Genomic DNA, 17,847 nt, shown 5'->3' on the forward strand with positions numbered 1-17,847 from the left:
TCAGTGGCCTTTAAAGATGGTGAGGAAGCCTTTACTCAAGGGGGGCCATTGTGACGGTGTGGGGACGCCGCAGTGGGGTCTTGCTGTTGGGGAGAGAGATTGGGCTCCACCCCGAATACAACAAGGAAAGTGGGAATTCACAGCCATGAGGCAGACTCAAGGTCAGTGGAGAGAAAATTACTGAGAGGAAGCGCCAGGGCGAGGGGGATTCTGGCTAAAGTGACCTCAGAGGATTCTTGCTGAGGACAGGCCAGCGTGATCAGAGATCTCCGGGGTTCGGGCGGGGGGTGTGGAAGATGAGGAGCCCGATCAGATGTGGAGGATGGCGGATTCTGGCTAAACCGTCTTAGCAGGATTCTTCCTAAAATTACACAATGTAGAGATGAAGACAGAAGCCCAAAAGTCAGGGCCTAGTTGGAAAACGAGCTCAGAAGAGCCTGATTAGGGGTCAAGGAGAGAATCTTTGTCAGTATGGTCTATGATTTTTTTTAATGAAAGTTTTGCTTTTTGGAACCTGTATGCTTGCTTTAAAAAATGAAAAGACTCTCTGACCTAAGAACCATGTGAGACCAGGTACTGTGGATTTTTCCCATTTTGCAGATGAGGAAACTCAGGTGCTCAGACGTTCAGTATCTCGCCTTGTCGTACTAACTGGCTGAGCAGGGTTTGATGCCAGCATCCAGAGTCCATGCTTTTATGCCCAGAAATTCAGTTTGAAATTGCTAAAAAGACGGCAGGAGTAAATAAATTGTTTTGGTTTTTTCAGGCTCCTTACCTGATTTTCTTTAGGATCATCTGGCTTATTTTGTGTTTATTTTATGGAAACTTGCGTGGCAGAAATAAACCTCCCCATGACAGCATTCTAAAGTAGTGTGGCTTGCAATGTTGACGACCCCTAATAAAAATATGAGAATTGGGATTTATCAAACAGAGCAATTATGGGAGGATTATTTGCATTACCCAAAAATCTAGTACTTTATAAAGGATTTCAGTAGTGGATTTCATTAAACAGCAAACTGTCCCTAACCTCCACCATAGGACATTTGAAATGTGAGGCAAATTAGACTTAATTAGTCTGCAACATTGTACAGGCTTAACTGCTAGGAGTGGAAAGTTTGTTAAGGTGCCTGCATTTGAACACAAATTTTCTTAAATCGGCATTTTAATTATATACATTCTATAAATGAAGACGTAGGATCTTTTGGCACGTGTTGCCAGAATTTCTGATCAGGCTACAGCTTATATACTTTCAGGCTTCTACAAATCCACAAAGAATTTCGTCGTTCAAAACAGAAATAGAATCTTGTTTTTCGGTTGTTTTATTTTTCCGTGTCTGTGTTCCCAATTGAGTGCAAAGACTGCTGAAATACACGAATGTTAAAAGTTTTAATGAGCACTGAGAGCCAGCGTACGTACCCAGATCCTAACAGCTGCTTCAATTTGGAATTGGCTGTGACTGCCTCTGCTTTATGCAAAATGACTGTGATCATAACAAGCTTACTTTTAAATTGCTCATAAAACCAGTCATATGTCTTGGATTGTGGCACTATCTTTGGCTTCTATGTATGTTATTTTTCCAGTATTTCAGGTTTTTTTAAACTACTGAGGCACAGTTGAATTAACGTGTATCGAGGAAGGAAATAAAAGGCTGGCTCTTGGACTTTGCCACAAGGAGAACAATCTAAGAAAAATAGGGGTCTGTCTTTGTTTTCTAGAAATGAGTTCCGGAGAGTTAGTAAAAGGGCATTTTGGAGACTAGGCTAAGATAGCTACAGAATTTGCAGGGCTGAGTGCAAAATAAAAATGCAGGGCTCCTGGCTCAAAAGCCAGGAAAAAAATTGTGATTAAAGTTAGTAAAATATAAAATTTTTTCTTTTCTTCCACAATTTCTCTCTCAAGTTGTCATGGTATTATTTTATTTGCTATTTGATGTCATTTAAGTAAATAAAAATAAAAATTTCTAATTATTAGCATGAATTTTACCATTTATTTTAATATTGTGTAATGCCAGTTTTAAGTACAAATATAAGAGGCTTTAATGCCTAAACAGAATCACTGACATTACAAAGTTTGTATTTTGTAGTCCATGCATGCATATGCATTTCATTCTTACCAGAATAGTGGAAATACACAGAACTGACTCAACTTTTTACTTCACTTCCTGATACGAGCACATTCTTCCAATACTCTCTGCCTTCGACTTATCAGTGAGGAAGGCTGGAAACAAAAGGAACAAAGGAATCTCTTTCCCTTTCCTTCTATGTCATTGTTTTCAGTGTAAGTGGTTGGCTACCTAACAAGTAACAGGAGGAAGAAAGGATAGGATCAGATTCCTTGGTCGTTTGTGTTTCTTCAAATGCCGTTGCCTTCTTTCTGCACTGAAGCAAGTTCTTGTTTGAATGGGAAGTGTGACCTCACAGAGCCTCAGTGTCCCCTCCACAGCCCCTCCCTCAGTCCTAGAGGTAATATCTTACCTTGTTCTACTTTGAGTCTCGCTGAAGTCCTGTGCAGCTTGGGTCCTTCAGAACGCTGTGCTAATGGGGCACCTCAAGTGCTGCGTGTAGACAAGCATGTTGTTCCCAGCTCCTCAGCTTACACACATGCTCCCTTATCTCATCGGACGGCCTGTACAGCACACAAAGTCAAAGATAAAAGTGTTAAGAATTTCAAGATAACGACGGCAGGGTATTAAACTCAGCATGGGAGCCTTCTGAGCACGGGACCCTCCGCAACTGTACATGTTGCATGCCTGTGAAGCTGACACTGCCTCAGTGACCTCATCCACAAATCGGGGCATAATAGTACTTGTCAGGTAGGATTGCCGTGAGGAGTAACTAAGTTAAGAATGTAAAGCGCTTAACAAGTATCCGGCGCATAGATAATATTCAATATATGGTAGTTTCTTAATACCCATGTTGCTCTATTTCCCAAATGAAGTCAGGAAACGGTTACGTAGTCCTGCTGGGAAACTTGATGTAGGTTGAGCATTCTTTATGTAAGCTCCACTAAGCAAGATGTGCTTTCAAACACGGTGAATGCTCCTCCATCGGTGTGGTGGTCATGAGACACAAACATACTAAACAGGCCAAGTCTGAGGTCCGTTCAGGAGGTTACTTGGTTTACACTACGCAGTGGGAATTCTTTTGGCAGGTTACAGCAGATGGGCTGTGTGGGGTGTCCAAAAAAAGACAAAGGCTCCAGACTTTAAACGTGGGTGAATTGCCAGGTGGTCTCTGGCTGAGAATGAGGTCAGCTCAGTGAAGTCTTGGGCAGAGAAGCCTCTGCTCCAAACCCGTGGAAGAGAGATCTCTGAACCCAGAATGAGAACCAAACAGGGATGTGATGGCTGCCTGAGCAAGTAGGAGTGAACTCTGGTTGACTGCAGCATCCAAATGAAATTTGGTGTAGAGTGGGTTTCAGGATCCAAAGTTATTGAAGAAATATTGTAAATAATACCCATCAATCAATCAATTAATTCAATAGAGCTGCTTATAAAATGCTATTTTGTATGCCCGAAGTGTATTTGGCTTACTTATATACATATATATATATATATATATATATATATATATATAACTTACTTATGTATATACATCTATCTAAACCAACCATTCATCTTGAAAACATCAATTTAAAAAAAGATTATTTGATAAATTGTTAGCTCCTGCTTGAGTTTCCACATACTGATTATTTAAACATCATTTTATTTAAAACCTAAATATTTTTCAAAAAGATTCTCTTTTAATTTATTTTCCATTGGTGTATTTTAGGTGAAAACTGTACCACCTTATATTGTAGTTTTGTTTAAAAATTGTTCATGAAAATGACTGGTTGGATTTGATAATAGGCTGAGAAATTAGGCAAACAGGGTAAGGAATAAGTAAAACATCGTAAATATTCAAACTCCCACAAAAGTAGACAGGCTCAGCTCATACCACAGGTGAGACTCGTGTCTTACACAAGTGTGATTTTCCTTCTCCAATTTTGAAGCATCAGGCTGACCCTCGGTGAGGAGAAGGGTAGCAAAATAAATAGGATCTGATTTTCTAAAAATCTCTTCGCAGGGAAAGGGTTGAGGGAAATGTGGCATGAAATTTGTGTCCAGCATGATTCTTCTAAGACCTCTTCCCCACCCCTGTCCAACCGGTTTTGAAAATCTGGATTTAATTTTCTTTTTAAAGCTTAATGGGCTGAACTGTCTCAGGGATATTGACTTTCGGAATCCCCGGGTCCCCTCATCGCCGGTGCTGTGGTTACGATGACTAAAGCGGGGAGCACTGAGTCAGGAGTGGGCGTTCTGCCGTGAACCCTGCTCTCCTCAAAGCATTTTCCTGATGAATAATGTTATTATTGTTTCCAGATGCGGAGCCTAAATATCTGATAGTTGTGCGACCCGCCCCTCCTCCAAACCGAAAGAAATCATGCTCAGGTATTTTCATTGATTTTTTTTTTCTTTTATTAACTTTAAACCATGCCTTTTCATCTCTTTTCTACCCCTGGAGACCCAGTGCCTTGGGGACAGATGCCTTAGGAATGGAGATCAGAAGATGTGCTATGTTGACAGACAGCCCTTGCTAGTGAAGTGGCCCAGCCGGGCAGCGGAGACGGCCTGGAATCTCGTCCCAGCCCCACGCACACACTGGAGGGATTCAGGCAAATTCCAGAACCTCCCTGTGCCTCCATCCTGCCGCATGATGGGCTCTTTGTGAGAATTAAATGAGGTCATGGACATGCTACATGAGGCAGGGCCTGGCCCGTAACGTGTGCTCATTGAGACTCAGCCACGGCCCGTGGGCTGTCTCCACTACACAGTGTGTGAACTCACGCCCGCTACCCTGCCTTCAGACTGAGGGCAAAGGTTGATGTCTAACCTTTGCCGAAGGAGACTGTCTGCATTTCAAAAGCATAGCTCATTCATCTGTGTGTAAAGTGGATTGGAACTTAGGTTTCAGTTACTCTTGATCTCTCCCTTCTAAACCTCTTCTGTTGAGTCAAACAGAGAGCAAGCATTCTTTCATACAACAGCTGGGCAACTCCATCTTCCCAGGGCTAGGAGACTCGACACAGGAAAGCAGACACCCACGAATAAATGAGCAGAAAGATTTCTACATGACTAAAGCAAGACTAAAATCCTATATTGTCCCAATTTTACTACTAAAATTTCTTCTCGGATCAAATAAGCAGCCATTGCTCTAAGGAGGCACCAGCAAAAGCTGTGAAAATGCTTTACCACCTGAGACCACACCTTCCTCACTCTGTAGATGGAGTGGAACACAATGGTTTGCTTTTCTTTTTCACTTTGTCATGTGAACAGTTCTCCGAATAATTCTTTCCTAATCATGCTTGTCTCTCACGGTACACTGGATGCCACACAGAAAAGGATCTTTGTTTGTTTGTTATATCTTTCTAAAGCCATGAAATGGGTGGGAGCAGCATACAGACCCTCAAATAGACTGAGCAGGGGGCCTTTTGCAGCTGTGTAGTTTGTCTCCTGGATGTGTCAGTCCAGGCTGCTTGCCAGAAATCAGTTGCCACACACCCCTCCCCTCTCCTCCTTCTGTTGATTTCCACTTTTCTTAAGAGAATCAGTAAATGGTCAAGCATTTTGAAAAATACAAATTCCTTTTCTGGCCTCTTATCTCCAAGTGCAAAGGAAATTTGAATCAGTCCTCACAACTTATTAATGATAGTTGTCCGGGCAGCTTTCTTTACACTTTAAAATAAATGTACTCTCAATACTTCAAGACTCTATTTCAAAATATTTAAAAATAAAGTCAAGAAGCATAAGTATGTTTCCATGAGATTCTGGCTTCATGTTCTCTGAACTGTTTCTTAACGCAAATATGATGTTACAAATACACAAAAATATATAAGGAAAGTCAAGAGAGTGGTTACCTGGTAGTAGCACTTTATAACTTCATTTCATTTCATTTTGGGGCATCCATGACACTGGCCTCAGAAACTATTTTTCACTGTGTGATGACCAGCTCAGGAAGTTGTTTCATCTTGCTCAGGATATGGTACCACACCTTTCCTTTCAGGCAACGGATGTAATTTTTGTTTTTGGAATCTGCATTTGAGAATGATGTAACGACTAATGTGACAGCTTCCATTCATTTTATATTTGCGTCTGCCACATACATTTTAATTATGTAATCATTTTTATGTCAAGATACAAAATTAGTGAGATAATTATTTGATGGTCGTGTAAGCCTTAGGTTCCTTGGAGAAAGAATAATCTATCCTTTAAATGGGATTATCTTCATATATCGGGAGCTATGCCGATAATGCAATGAAAAGAAAACCAGATTACAATTCAGGAAACCTAAATTTGAGTCTGGACTTTGCTCTCGGTGTGACCATGAACACCTGCATCCTACTCTTCCAGCTTTATTATAACTGTGTGCATATGTTCCATTTAGATACTCACTGTAAAAAATATGCCTACTGCAATGATATGACAGGGATTTTACTCTTCCAAATAGGTTTTAAAAAAAGAATATAAGCTGTAACTTAGACAGTAAGCTTTCTTTTCTCTTCTTAGATGCTATTTCATACTAATCTACAGTCCCAGTTAAAAAATAAGCGTGCTTTTTTGTCTGTAAAAAAAATGGAGTGAGTATATGTGTGTTTATTTCACTGGTAATAACCAAGACCTCTACATTCACCCCTGACCCACAAGAAAATAAAAACTAAGTATAATCAGACATAGTTTATGTGCATAAATTACGCATATATGAAAAACATAGGTACAGATATACATATGCATATTAATCTCACAAAGGATATTTCATTTGATGCATGCTTAAATTCATGGGCAAAGAATTAGCAATATCTGTGCACTATATGAAAAGAAAAGGAATTGGATGTTTCCACACTCTTCATCATCTTGCCAAGACATCTTTATGCATTTTACCCTTAATCATGAAAATAGACTAAATATTCCTGGAATTAACCTGTATGTTGCCTCTTTAGGTAAAGCACGCTCACGCAAACCTCTCCAGCTGGTGGTTGGCACTCTGACGCCCAGCTCAGTCTTCCTGTCCTGGGGTTTCCTCATTAACCCTCACCACGACTGGACGTTGCCAAGCCAATGCCCCAATGACAGGTAATTCACCATCATGGAAGATTTTACTTTTTGTCTGAAAATCAGCACTTGCTTTTAATAGTATTTGTACATGCTTTAGAAGGATGTGTAAACAGCAGGAGCATCAGCACTTACAGATGGTCTGTCTGCTGTACAGCCTGTCCTAGGTGCGAGGGGAAGAAGATACTCAAGTCAGGGTCCCTACCTTGAGGGAGTTATCATCTACCTGGATAGAAAACACGTGCAGGTATTTTTTTCTTTCCAAAGAATAAACTACAAAGGAGAATAAGCCAAACACCAAGTGGGGAGTATCGGTGAGAAGTGTAATAGAAGCTCAGAGGATGAGGCTGAAGGCAGTTAGGAAAGACTGCAGAGAGTTGGAAAGGTTGATCTTTGATTGGAAAAGGGTGGATCTTTCTTCTGACAATTGAAGACGTGTTAGAAGTAGTAGTTCTCAAGCAGCTAAACCAGGCAGCATTAGCATCAGCATCACCTGGGAACGTGTCAGAAATGGAAATTCTAGGGTCCCCTCCAGACCTACTGAGTCAGAAGCTCTGAGGATGGGGTGCAAGAATCCGTGTTTCAACAAGGCCTCCAGATGACTCTGATGCCACTTAAGGTTGAGAATCACTGGCTTAGAAAACTGGAAGGATACACAGCAGGAGGAGATGCAGGCAGAGGAAAATCGCAGAGTCGGAAATGAAGCCATCATCTTCTTTGGCAGAACAAAATAAGTAAAATCTAAGCGTATTTTTAAACTACAGCCATTCATCCATCCAACACATGTGTTTGGAACTACGTGCTGGGCACTGTGCTAAATGCTGAACCATGATTCTAAACTGGTTATAAAGTGATATTTTCTTATCATAAATATTCACTGCATTAGCTTCAAAATTCAAAACTTTGCATCTGGCAAGCATTAAAAATTTTCAAGCTTCAACCAAGGCATTTTGCTTGAAAAGTTCTTTTATTTTAAATACACCCAAAGTGATTTTTAAATTTTGGAAGTTGTTTAATTCTCTTTTTTAATAAAAAATTTGTTATTGAGGTGTAATTTAAACCCAGTAAAACGTACAGATCTTAGGTGTACAGTTTGATCAGTTACAGAAAAAAAAAATGCATATAACCATGTACCCTACACCCCGTCAGGAAACAGGACATTTTCATCACTCCAGAAAGCACCTTCCTCAAGAAGCAACCACTGATTTGATCTCTCTCACCATAGATTAGTTTTGCCTAATCTAGCATTCTGTATAAATGGACTCATACAGTATGCTCTACCTTTCTGTCTGTCTTCTTTCATTTAGCGTGTTTTTGAGGTTCACTCATGGCATCACAGGTATCAATAGTTCATCCCTTTTTTATTCCTGAGTGGTATTGCAATAGGAGAATATTCCAGAATTTATTGCTCCATCCTCTTGCTGGTGGACACCTGAATTGTGTCTTGGTTCTTGTTGTTATGAATATAGGTTTTATAAACAGTTTTGTATAGGACTTTTGTAGACATACCTTTTAATTTCTCTTAGATAAATACCTAGGAGTGGACTTACTGGGTCACCGGGAAGACGTTTATTTAATGAGGTATATATATATGTATGTGTGTGCGTATATACATATTTATATTTGTATATATTTGCATGCATACATATATGTATGTATGTATGTATATATATAGATTTTTTTTTTTTGGCCTAACTTTCCCATTTACACTCCCACAAGCAACGTAGGAGAGTTCTGGTTGCTCCGCATCCTCACCAGCATTTTGCGTCGTCGACGTTTTTCATTTTAGCTATCCTAGTGTCATTGTGTGTACTAAGGGTATTGAGCACTTTTTCACACACTTTTGGCCATACATCTATTTATTGTAGTGTCTTGTTTAATTTTATTGGTCTAAATTGAACTAAAAAGAAAGACCTTTAAAAATAGTCATGTTCTCAAAAGTACCTTTCATATGACTTTGATTAGAAAATCTAGACTAAGAAAGAAAAAAATTAAATTTTCCTTCTCATGTCCATAGTTCTGAAGGAAAAAATGGTTGGAAAAAGGTATGTAGAAGATATTGCCAAAACCAAATTTTTTGAAAAATAATCTTGAGATATTTCAAAGAATCTGAAATATTCCTTTTTCACCCACCATTAAACTCGTAACTTATTTTGTTTGGAAAATGATCTCTTGAAAGGACATGCTTTCTTGTGATAATTCCAATTTCTAGTGAATTGGTCCAGGGTGCCAATGCCAAAAAAACAAACATCTATGGATTGCTTTCTTTTTCCTTTTCATCTTTTTAGCCTCTTATTAAAAAAGAACGAAAAAAAGACAAGGGGGAGGGTGGGAAGGAAGGAAATTTGGTATTCTTGTAGCAAAATACAATTGATTTTAATGGTACTCACCTGCTTGATAAATCCAGGAGGTTCAGGAACCTTCAAATTCATGTGGCATAATTTGGACATGATTTCCTCCCATTTCCTCCAGCCTCTCCTTCATTTCTCTTGGTCCTACTGACCCCTCCATGAAGGAATTTATCTGATGACTGATTCTAGTTGGCAGCTGTTGCCGTGGTTTGACAGCACAAGGCGATAATGAATGTGGAGAAGGTAGAGGAGCAGATGGCCAAGAGCTAGGATTTTAACCATGGCAGTTGCCTTGAAGACTCAAGCTACTCAGACCACACACGCACCTCCCCGCAGCCCCTTCCTCAGACACGCTGGCTCTGCTCTTCTCATCAAATAGATGGAGTCATGCTGGTCACATCACAATATTCCAAATCAACAATTCCACCTAGAATAAAGTTTTTTAAAAAGTTTCAATAATTGTGTGCCAAGACGGTTGCCAACTTTCAAACCTGAGGATCAAGGTATCCTTGACAGAAATGGGGAACTGTTAGACCATGACTAAAAGGGAAGAATTAAATGGTAATGACTAAAAAGGAGCATTTGGAGTACTTACGGATTTCATTTACACATGCCTCCTTTCTCCCTGCTTACTACAGTTAATAAAGGGCTGGCATTTAAAGTCTTTGTGGTATCTGAGAAAAAATAGTAGACTTTATTTAAAAGCTCTGGAAATACTGTACGCATTATAAACACCCAGATAAACCCATCAGAACAATTTTAAATCAGTGTGATTGGAAGCAGACTTGGAGAAACTTTCATATGCCACCTTCGTATGATCATGCAGAATTTTTTTAGAATTTAGAGTAATTGAGTAGGTTAGAATAAGCATTAGTAGCTATAGGGAGTGATTACTTGTTGAAAATTGGAAGAGTAATACTATTGAAGTTTTCCTTCAGGAGTATCTTCTTACCAAACTGTTGGAATCTGAACGCCCTTGGCTCAATACTGGACACCAACTGGTGTCATTTTAATCCATTGACTCTAGTATTTGGCATCCTGTATAAAGCCTCTGATTTAAAAAAAAAATCATTTCACATTGGTTTATATAGCTTCGTTTATCCTATGCAAATACAAATAATTTATCGGAAAAATTTTTTCTTTCTACTTTGGTTTTGGATTTTATACATCAAAGTCATTGTGTAGTGAGTTTCCAGTGAGAGAACTTCTGTTTTTTGTTTCATTTCTTTTAAGCTCGGAAATATTAATGGAATGTCACTTTATCCTTTGTGGTATGTTTCTATTCCTATCTGCTTAGGGTCCATATGGGTCTCCCATGTTTTTTAATCCTTTTCTGAGTTCACATTGGCAAGTAGATGTGCTTAATTTACAGTTGTTATTCTTAATGGGCTTTGAATGGAAGAATGTACACATTTGTCTTCAATATATCTAAGGGCAAAAGAAAGCTTTCCAAATTGGCCCAGATGAAGAGTAAAACCAAATTTATTTCAACATTAATAGCTTATTTTTTCCTTCCCTTGTTTCCAACTTGTTAAAGTGTTCAACATTGCTTTAGTTCTCACTCCTTGCCAACTTATAAAAGCTTTCTGATTTGTTTAGAATCACTTTCACCTTTTCTAACGCTTTCATAGTTTACCCATTTACTCTTAATGAAGAATGCGAGCCTTCCCTTTCGGCTGGTCCGCAGCAGGTTCTTGCCTTTCTTTTTTCAATCCAAAGTTTTTTGAAAAGTGGATATTTGTGATGCTTGTAAATTCTCACTTGATTGAGCCCAGTGCCTTGTTCTCCATTTGTCTTGCCGTGTAAAGTTTAAGCTCTGTGAGGACAGAACTTGTGCGTCTTCAGCACCACCGTTTCCCCAGTCCCCTGGCCAGCATCTGGCATAGGGTAGGCTCTCGGTTGAGTACATGAAGAATGAATAAACAGTAGATTGTCAGCATTTTCACTTTTATGTCTCACCATTACTTCAAACTTAATGTGACAAAATCAAACATACTTTTCTCTTGAAATATCAGCTCCCTTGTCTTATCACCTTCTGATGTCCCGTAATTCTTCCACTCACTCTAACTTGAAACTTTACTCATTTTTTATTTTTAATCTGCTGTAGCTATTGAGGCCCCAAGTTATGTTGACTTTGCCTTTGAGAAGCACCTTTATCTTCAGTATCGTTATCTTCTACTTCTCCATTCCCACGCCAATGATTCCAATCCAGCCACTCCTCACCTTACCCTGGATCCTGGAAAGAGCATCCTGGCTACTTTCCCTGGATCTTTTTTTACCCCAATCTATCCGGGCTCTGCAGTCTTGAGGAAATTTAGACTATCCATCATCAGCTCACTCTTTATTCATACCAGATTTATTTTTCCCTCTCTTCTCTTCTTTCCGAGGAACACATTTCTGACTTCAGTGCTCATGACCCTGTCCCTTCCACATCTGCAAGCCTTTCTCTTTGACCCTTCACTGCCCTTGGTGCCCTGCCTCTTGCTTGCAAACATGCTCAAGATTTCCTTGCCCGAAAACAAACCTTCTGCTGATCTTGTTTTGGCTTCCAAGCTACTTTTCAGTCTCTTCTCTTAATTCTGAAACTTAGAGTAGTTTGCTCTCATGTTCACGACTTCTGTATCACTCACAGTCTTTATTCCCTGTCACTGGCTTCCATCCCCTTTCTTCCACTCCACTGAAATTTCCCTTAGTGGTCATCAGTGATCGATTAATTGCTCAGTCCAGCAGTCTCCTCAGTTCTTATCCTTTGTAACCTCTCTGGAATTATGGGCCATCCTCCTATTCAGAACTCTTCCTTTCTTTGACATTTTTATTTAGATTTTCTTCTTACCTTCTTCCTACTCTCTTTTGTTTGCTTGTTATCCTACCTCTCAAATGTGGAATAGAGTTGTACCCTTGGATCTCTCACCTGTGTCCTCCTCACCTCAGCTATGCCGTGCCTTTAACTGTCACCTCTGTGTAGAACAGTGATTCTCAGACCTGGATATGCTTGCAAATCCTGTGGGAGACCTTGTTCAAATGCGGATTCTGAGTCCATAGGCTTGAGAGCTTGAGAGTCTGCATTTCTAATCCCTGGCATTGCTGTTCTACAGAGAACAGTAGGAGCGACAAGGGTAAAAATGACTTCCAATGCTGAACCTCTGACCTGGATCCATTTTGTGAGTTCTAAGACTATATATTTTTAGTGATCCATGGAATGTTTTCATTAGATCCATCAGGTAACAGTGGTCAGCTCCTCAAACTCAAACTAAATTCATATTTTCTATATTACTAAAAGAACTCCTTTTCCATCACTTTAACTTCCATCTTCTCATGTTTCAAAATTCAGTTTTTATTTTTATTTGCATTTTCCTTGGCGCCCACATCCCATAAGGAGTCTAGTCTCATTGATTCTCTCACAGAAATATAACTTTGATCTGTTCTTTTTCCCCCTTCATTCTGTTTCTTCTGTGATTTATCCTTTGTTGTCTCCTATCTGGACAACAGCGTATTAATTGAGATTCCTCCCTCCAGTTTCTCTCTGATTCTTTCACTGCTGAGAAATCTAGCTTCTCCATCACTGCTCAACTTTATTCACCTGGTGCAGAACCTCCACCAGCTCCCCACTGCCTGGTAAAAGAAATAACAGAATCTCTCCAAGAATCCAGCTCAAGGAATATATGAGTCACGCTCCTGACATAAGGTTTAAATCTGGCCTACTCTCCTCTCCCTGCTCTGGGCAGAATGTCCTGTTTTAAATCACACCGCTGGGATAGGATTTAAAATGCAGCCTGCGAGTTTCACAAGTTCAGGCCACAGAGTGCCATACCCAGACACCCTCAGCACTCTCTGCTTTTCATCCTGCCTTGTTTAGTTATATTCATATGTACATCTCCCTCCCTCACTACACTGTGAGCTCACTTTTGAAGTTATGCACGGTGTCCCACTCATCTTCCATCGCACACAGAACTAGCATCATGTTTTACGACAGTAGTTCTCAACAAATGTGTAACTGAATAAGCAAGTGGAATGTCAAGAACAAGCCTTAAAAATCATCTAGCCCGGCCAGCTAGTCCTTGAACCTCCTCTGCAACATCTCCCATCCGGAGTCCACAGTGAGTGTCTCTGGGCACGGTAATGCAGCATGAACACTGAGGGTTCAAATTTTGGTCAGATTGACCTAAGTTCAAACTTCTGCTCTATTATTAGCTGAATGGCCTAGGACAGATTACTTAAATGCTCTAAGCCTTGATTTTCTCATCTGTAAAATGGCAGTAATGATAATAACATCTCATAGGGTTGTCAGAATTAAATGAGATGACACATGTAAAACAGTTAACAGAGTGTCTGGCATGCAGTGAGCACTCAATAAATGGTACCATGTTTGCTGCTGTCCCCCTTATGGCTTTTGAAATCATTTACTTTATATTCCATTATAATTGCCACTTCAGGCAAGCTATTGCATTTTAAAATCATTTAAAAATTTTAAAATCATCAAAAACTTCTTCCTTTTTTTGAGCCTAAGCCAGCCATCAGTAGGTGATAAAAAGAATATGAGAGAGAGTTTGGAAATAGTTGACCAGTTTGAAAATTATTGCAAGAGTCCAGGGATAATAAGACCCTAAGCTGGTCCCTTAAGTGGCCCTTAGGAATAGAGAAGAGACCCGTGCAGGAGGAATCATACAGGGAAACAACTGGGTTTGAACCCTGATGGGTGCGAGGGGAGAGGGAGCTGAAGCAACGGGAAGAGGAGGAGATTCAGAAAAGAAGATGAGTAGATTTCAAGGTCGTTGTGAAATTCATGGAGGATTGAGTTATTAGATGTAACCCTAAGGTTTTATTATCCTAACAGTTCAGACAGCAGGTTACAAAGAGATCTGGGCATTATAAGTGGTAAGAAAGTAGGAGAAAGTAGATTACTTTTAAGAAATTTTGTGTCAAAAGATACCAGAAGGGGTAAGAAGCGAGTACTGATTTCATTTTTGTTTGATAGATTGGAAAACATCTAAACTACTTTTAGACTCAGAGAAAAGTCCTTGAAGAATGGAGAGAAAGAGTGAAGAGAGGATGGAACCAGGAAATGGAATAAAATTACCAAGAAGCTTACTTTTTAGAAGAAGGGAGAACCCTGGAATCAGAGCGGGGCAAGGAGAGAGTGAAGGGGGAGGAGGAAGGGAGCAAAGCAGGATTTATATGAACGGTCACAGTCTCAGGAAGGCAAGAAGCAAGAACATTGACTACAGGGGCATCAGGAAGTGTCCTTTGAAGTGAAGACAGCAAAAAACGTATGGAGTAGGTGATTTAGGAAATACAATAATAGTTGATTACATAGAAATGAAAGCATTGCTGAAAAAGGATAGAAAACCCAAAAGATGGCCCACCACGTGCATCAAGCCAGACTAGCTTCTGAAAGGATGAAACTAATTTCTGCATTCTCCAGTTTCTTTGCTGGGTATAATGTGCTGCCAGTTACGTCACAAATTTTGTTTGTGGGATTTCTGCCTCTGTATTTTAGTGGAATAGAATGTCTGATATGTAGCTAGAATGAATTTTTAGAAACAGAAAGCATCTCAAAGATTGTCTAGTCCAACCCTTCTTCTTTTTTAACGGAGAAAGTTGATGCATAAGTGGGCAAAGAGACTCTCAGGCCTGAGGTCATGCTGCTAGTTTGCAGCTGACAGATACCCAAGCCGAGCCACTACCTGCCTTCTCCACTACATTTTGAGGAGCTGTGGACTTTTTAAAGCTGTAATTACACTTATTGTCAGTATGGAGACTATTCGGGAGATCCAAGCACAGAATAATGTCAGTTGAACACTACCCTCCACAGTTTCTTACCACTTAACTAGGAGATGAGATGTTCTTGTTCTTAAAATCCAAATTGCTAGAAGCAGGCTTTCCAGAGGTTTGGTTTGAAGACAGTCACAGGCTGTATCTTCAATGGACTTGCTGCCTCTCCATGCACTTGTGCCAAAATTTAATCATCCACAGAAAGAGGTGCAATCAATGTTTGGTCCTGGGTGTCTTCAGACAATAATGTGAGGTCTGTGACTGTATGTGATTGCAAATACACACACACACACAAAAAAGCCTTAAATAATGCTAAGAGGAATTCTAGTCCCTTTCACTCTTCATTCATTCTGGGTCGTTTTACCTGTCTTTTTCCATCTCCTTTTGCCAGGCACCACAGTCTGATGCAACACAAAAGGCTTAGCTTAGGAGTCAGAACCAGCCATTTGCCCAGGTCTGCCGCTGGTTGTCAGACATCAGACACTCCTCGGCCCCTTGTTTCCTTCTTTTCTAATTCTTGCTCTGCTCATTTCAAAGTTTATTGTATAGATAAACTGAAATAAATTAAGAAGAACTTAAGCCCTCTGCAAATGTTCAGTGCAAACATTTATCGTATTTTCCTGCAGCTTGCATTGATACTATAGGAATGGTGAATTTTGGTAAGTGAAGCTTTACACGGGGACACATTGCAAAATATAAGGGTAGACCTAGTGGCTTAAACAGTATTTTTTGGTGATCGAATCATTGGCTGTTTAAAGCAATTAAATTCTAATTTTAGAATGACCCCATGAGCCCCTAAGAATCCATTCTATTCATTCCACAAATATTGAGGAAGCACTTGCTGTGTGCGCGGTTGTGCAGCTCTCTGTTTGTTATCATAAGGCCTATATTTTGCTTGAAAATCAAGGAAAATTTCACTGCTTTATAGCTAAGTAGTCTTGTTTGCTATCTCTTAAAACTTAGAGCTTGCCTACATTATACAATTAGCAATTCAGCCAAGATCGACAAGGGTGAACCTCACTGGAGCAGAGAAAAAGGGTTAGCTGCCTGTACACTTATTTTTCCTGACAAACTTGGTACAAGAGAGGGCATTTCAAACGCTTTGTGATCAAAATAGAAAATTTTACAGGCTGGATTTGTTTTTTACATGTAGATAAGTTTTTAGAACAGACCATTTCTGTCCCATTTTATTCCTGGGAAGACGATCTAAAATCAAGCTTATTGGGAATCCCAGAACCTGGCCTTTAGTAGGTCTGTTAGCAAGGGGCCCCCGGATCATGCGAGCAATTCAGGAATGTATCCAAATCTATCCAAACTAGAGACACATGGTTGTGGTAGCCCATCTGGTCTGATTTTAGCTTCTCCGTGTTTCTTTAAGGTCCTGTAAAGCCAGGGCAGGGAAAAAACAACAAAAATTCCATGCAGCGTACTTGTCAAGAAATGTGTCTCATAAATCACTGTTGCTGTTTCGAGTCCCAGGACACAGAGGATTCCTGTCCTGTAACATTTGTTCCCAGCAGCCGTAAGGGCTTTGGCTGGAACAGCCTCCGCACCCATTCTGTCTTTTGCTGCTTTGGAATGGGGGATCGGGACCCCGAGAGCAGCTTTTACCAGAAAGAAGCAAGCTAATGAATGATTTCAAGCATTTCAGTAGTTTGTGACTAGGGAGAAAGTGGGCTGAGTATACAAATATAGCCCCTCTCTTCGTACTTATTATACCGTAAACCCTTTGCTGCCTTCATGGGTGTGCAGGTCCATGGGGTCCCCCATCTAGAAGGGCCTGTGCTTGGTTTAATGATCTACTGTCACTGTCTTGAAATTCTTAGCCATTTTTGAGCAAGAGGCCCCATGTTTTCGTTTTGCAATGAGCTCCGCAGATAGTGCGGCCAGTCCTGGCCTTGGTTCCCAGATATTCTGGGTCATTGCTTCTGCATCATCAAGAGCTTGTGTCTGACACTTAGAGGCTGCCCAGTAAACATTTGTAACATGAGTAAATGAGTGACTTTTTAACACTTTAAGTAAAAGAATTGTCCCAAATCTTAGTCCATTTAATTTTGCTGGGGTGGGGAGTGGGAGAGAGGTACTAAATTTTTGAGAGAAAATTTAAAATATAAGAACCTAAAATATTATAACAAACACCTATGTTTCCATCATGATATATGATGGCTGTTTTTTTTTTTAATTCTGTTTGCTGAAAATGTTAAAGAATAAAAAGCAGATAAAGTTTACCTGTTGGCCCCACCTCCAATCCCATTTATCACCGTCCCTGCTCGTTGGGAGCCCAGCACTATCACGCAGGTTGTATCCTTCCAGCCTGTTGTCTCTTTATAATGCCAGGAAGAATATGTGGTAACATAGTTGGTGTGTTTTAATATTTATGTAAATGATACAAAACTACATACATCATTCTGCAATTTGCTATTTTCTTTCAATGTTTGTTTATAAAATCTGTCCATACTGATACATGAAGCTTTAGTTTATTCGTTCTTGTTACTGTGCACAGTAGAAACCACATGCGCCTTCCTGACCTGTGGCCCCACTCAGTGAGGCTGTTTGGAGCAGAGCCAGAGGAGTCTGGCTTTGTGTTATGGTTCTGCTTCTGCCACTGGTAAATGTCGCTAGCTGGGTCATTGGGCA

At 40.0% G+C, this 17,847-nt stretch overlaps 1 protein-coding gene and 1 long non-coding RNA gene across 52 annotated transcripts in view; one reads left to right on the top strand and one right to left on the bottom strand.

Annotated features, from left to right (window-relative positions):
- ABI3BP (ABI family member 3 binding protein) overlaps positions 1 to 17,847 on the top strand; it is a 238,347-nt gene that overhangs the window by 81,952 nt on the left and 138,548 nt on the right. For all 50 annotated transcript variants that reach the window (XM_070243854.1, XM_070243860.1, XM_070243859.1 and 47 more), the window contains exons 3-4: positions 4,361 to 4,429; positions 6,976 to 7,108. In XM_070243854.1, coding sequence (XP_070099955.1) covers positions 4,361 to 4,429; positions 6,976 to 7,108 — 202 coding nt within the window. The remainder of the gene's footprint in view (positions 1 to 4,360; positions 4,430 to 6,975; positions 7,109 to 17,847) is intronic.
- LOC138919281 (uncharacterized) overlaps positions 1 to 17,847 on the bottom strand; it is a 140,547-nt gene that overhangs the window by 791 nt on the left and 121,909 nt on the right. Inside the window, exons 2-4 of one of the 2 annotated variants that reach the window (XR_011429318.1) lie at positions 2,475 to 2,625; positions 776 to 895; positions 16 to 361 (exon numbers count right to left, since the gene is read on the bottom strand). This is a non-coding gene — a long non-coding RNA (uncharacterized lncRNA). Of the gene's footprint in view, positions 1 to 15; positions 362 to 775; positions 896 to 2,474; positions 2,626 to 17,847 lie in introns of those variants that run through there. The other variant, XR_011429319.1, reaches the window with a different exon arrangement.

The sequence above is a fragment of the Equus caballus genome, chromosome 19 (genome assembly GCF_041296265.1).
Source record: "Equus caballus isolate H_3958 breed thoroughbred chromosome 19, TB-T2T, whole genome shotgun sequence".
Lineage (NCBI taxonomy): Eukaryota > Metazoa > Chordata > Mammalia > Perissodactyla > Equidae > Equus > Equus caballus.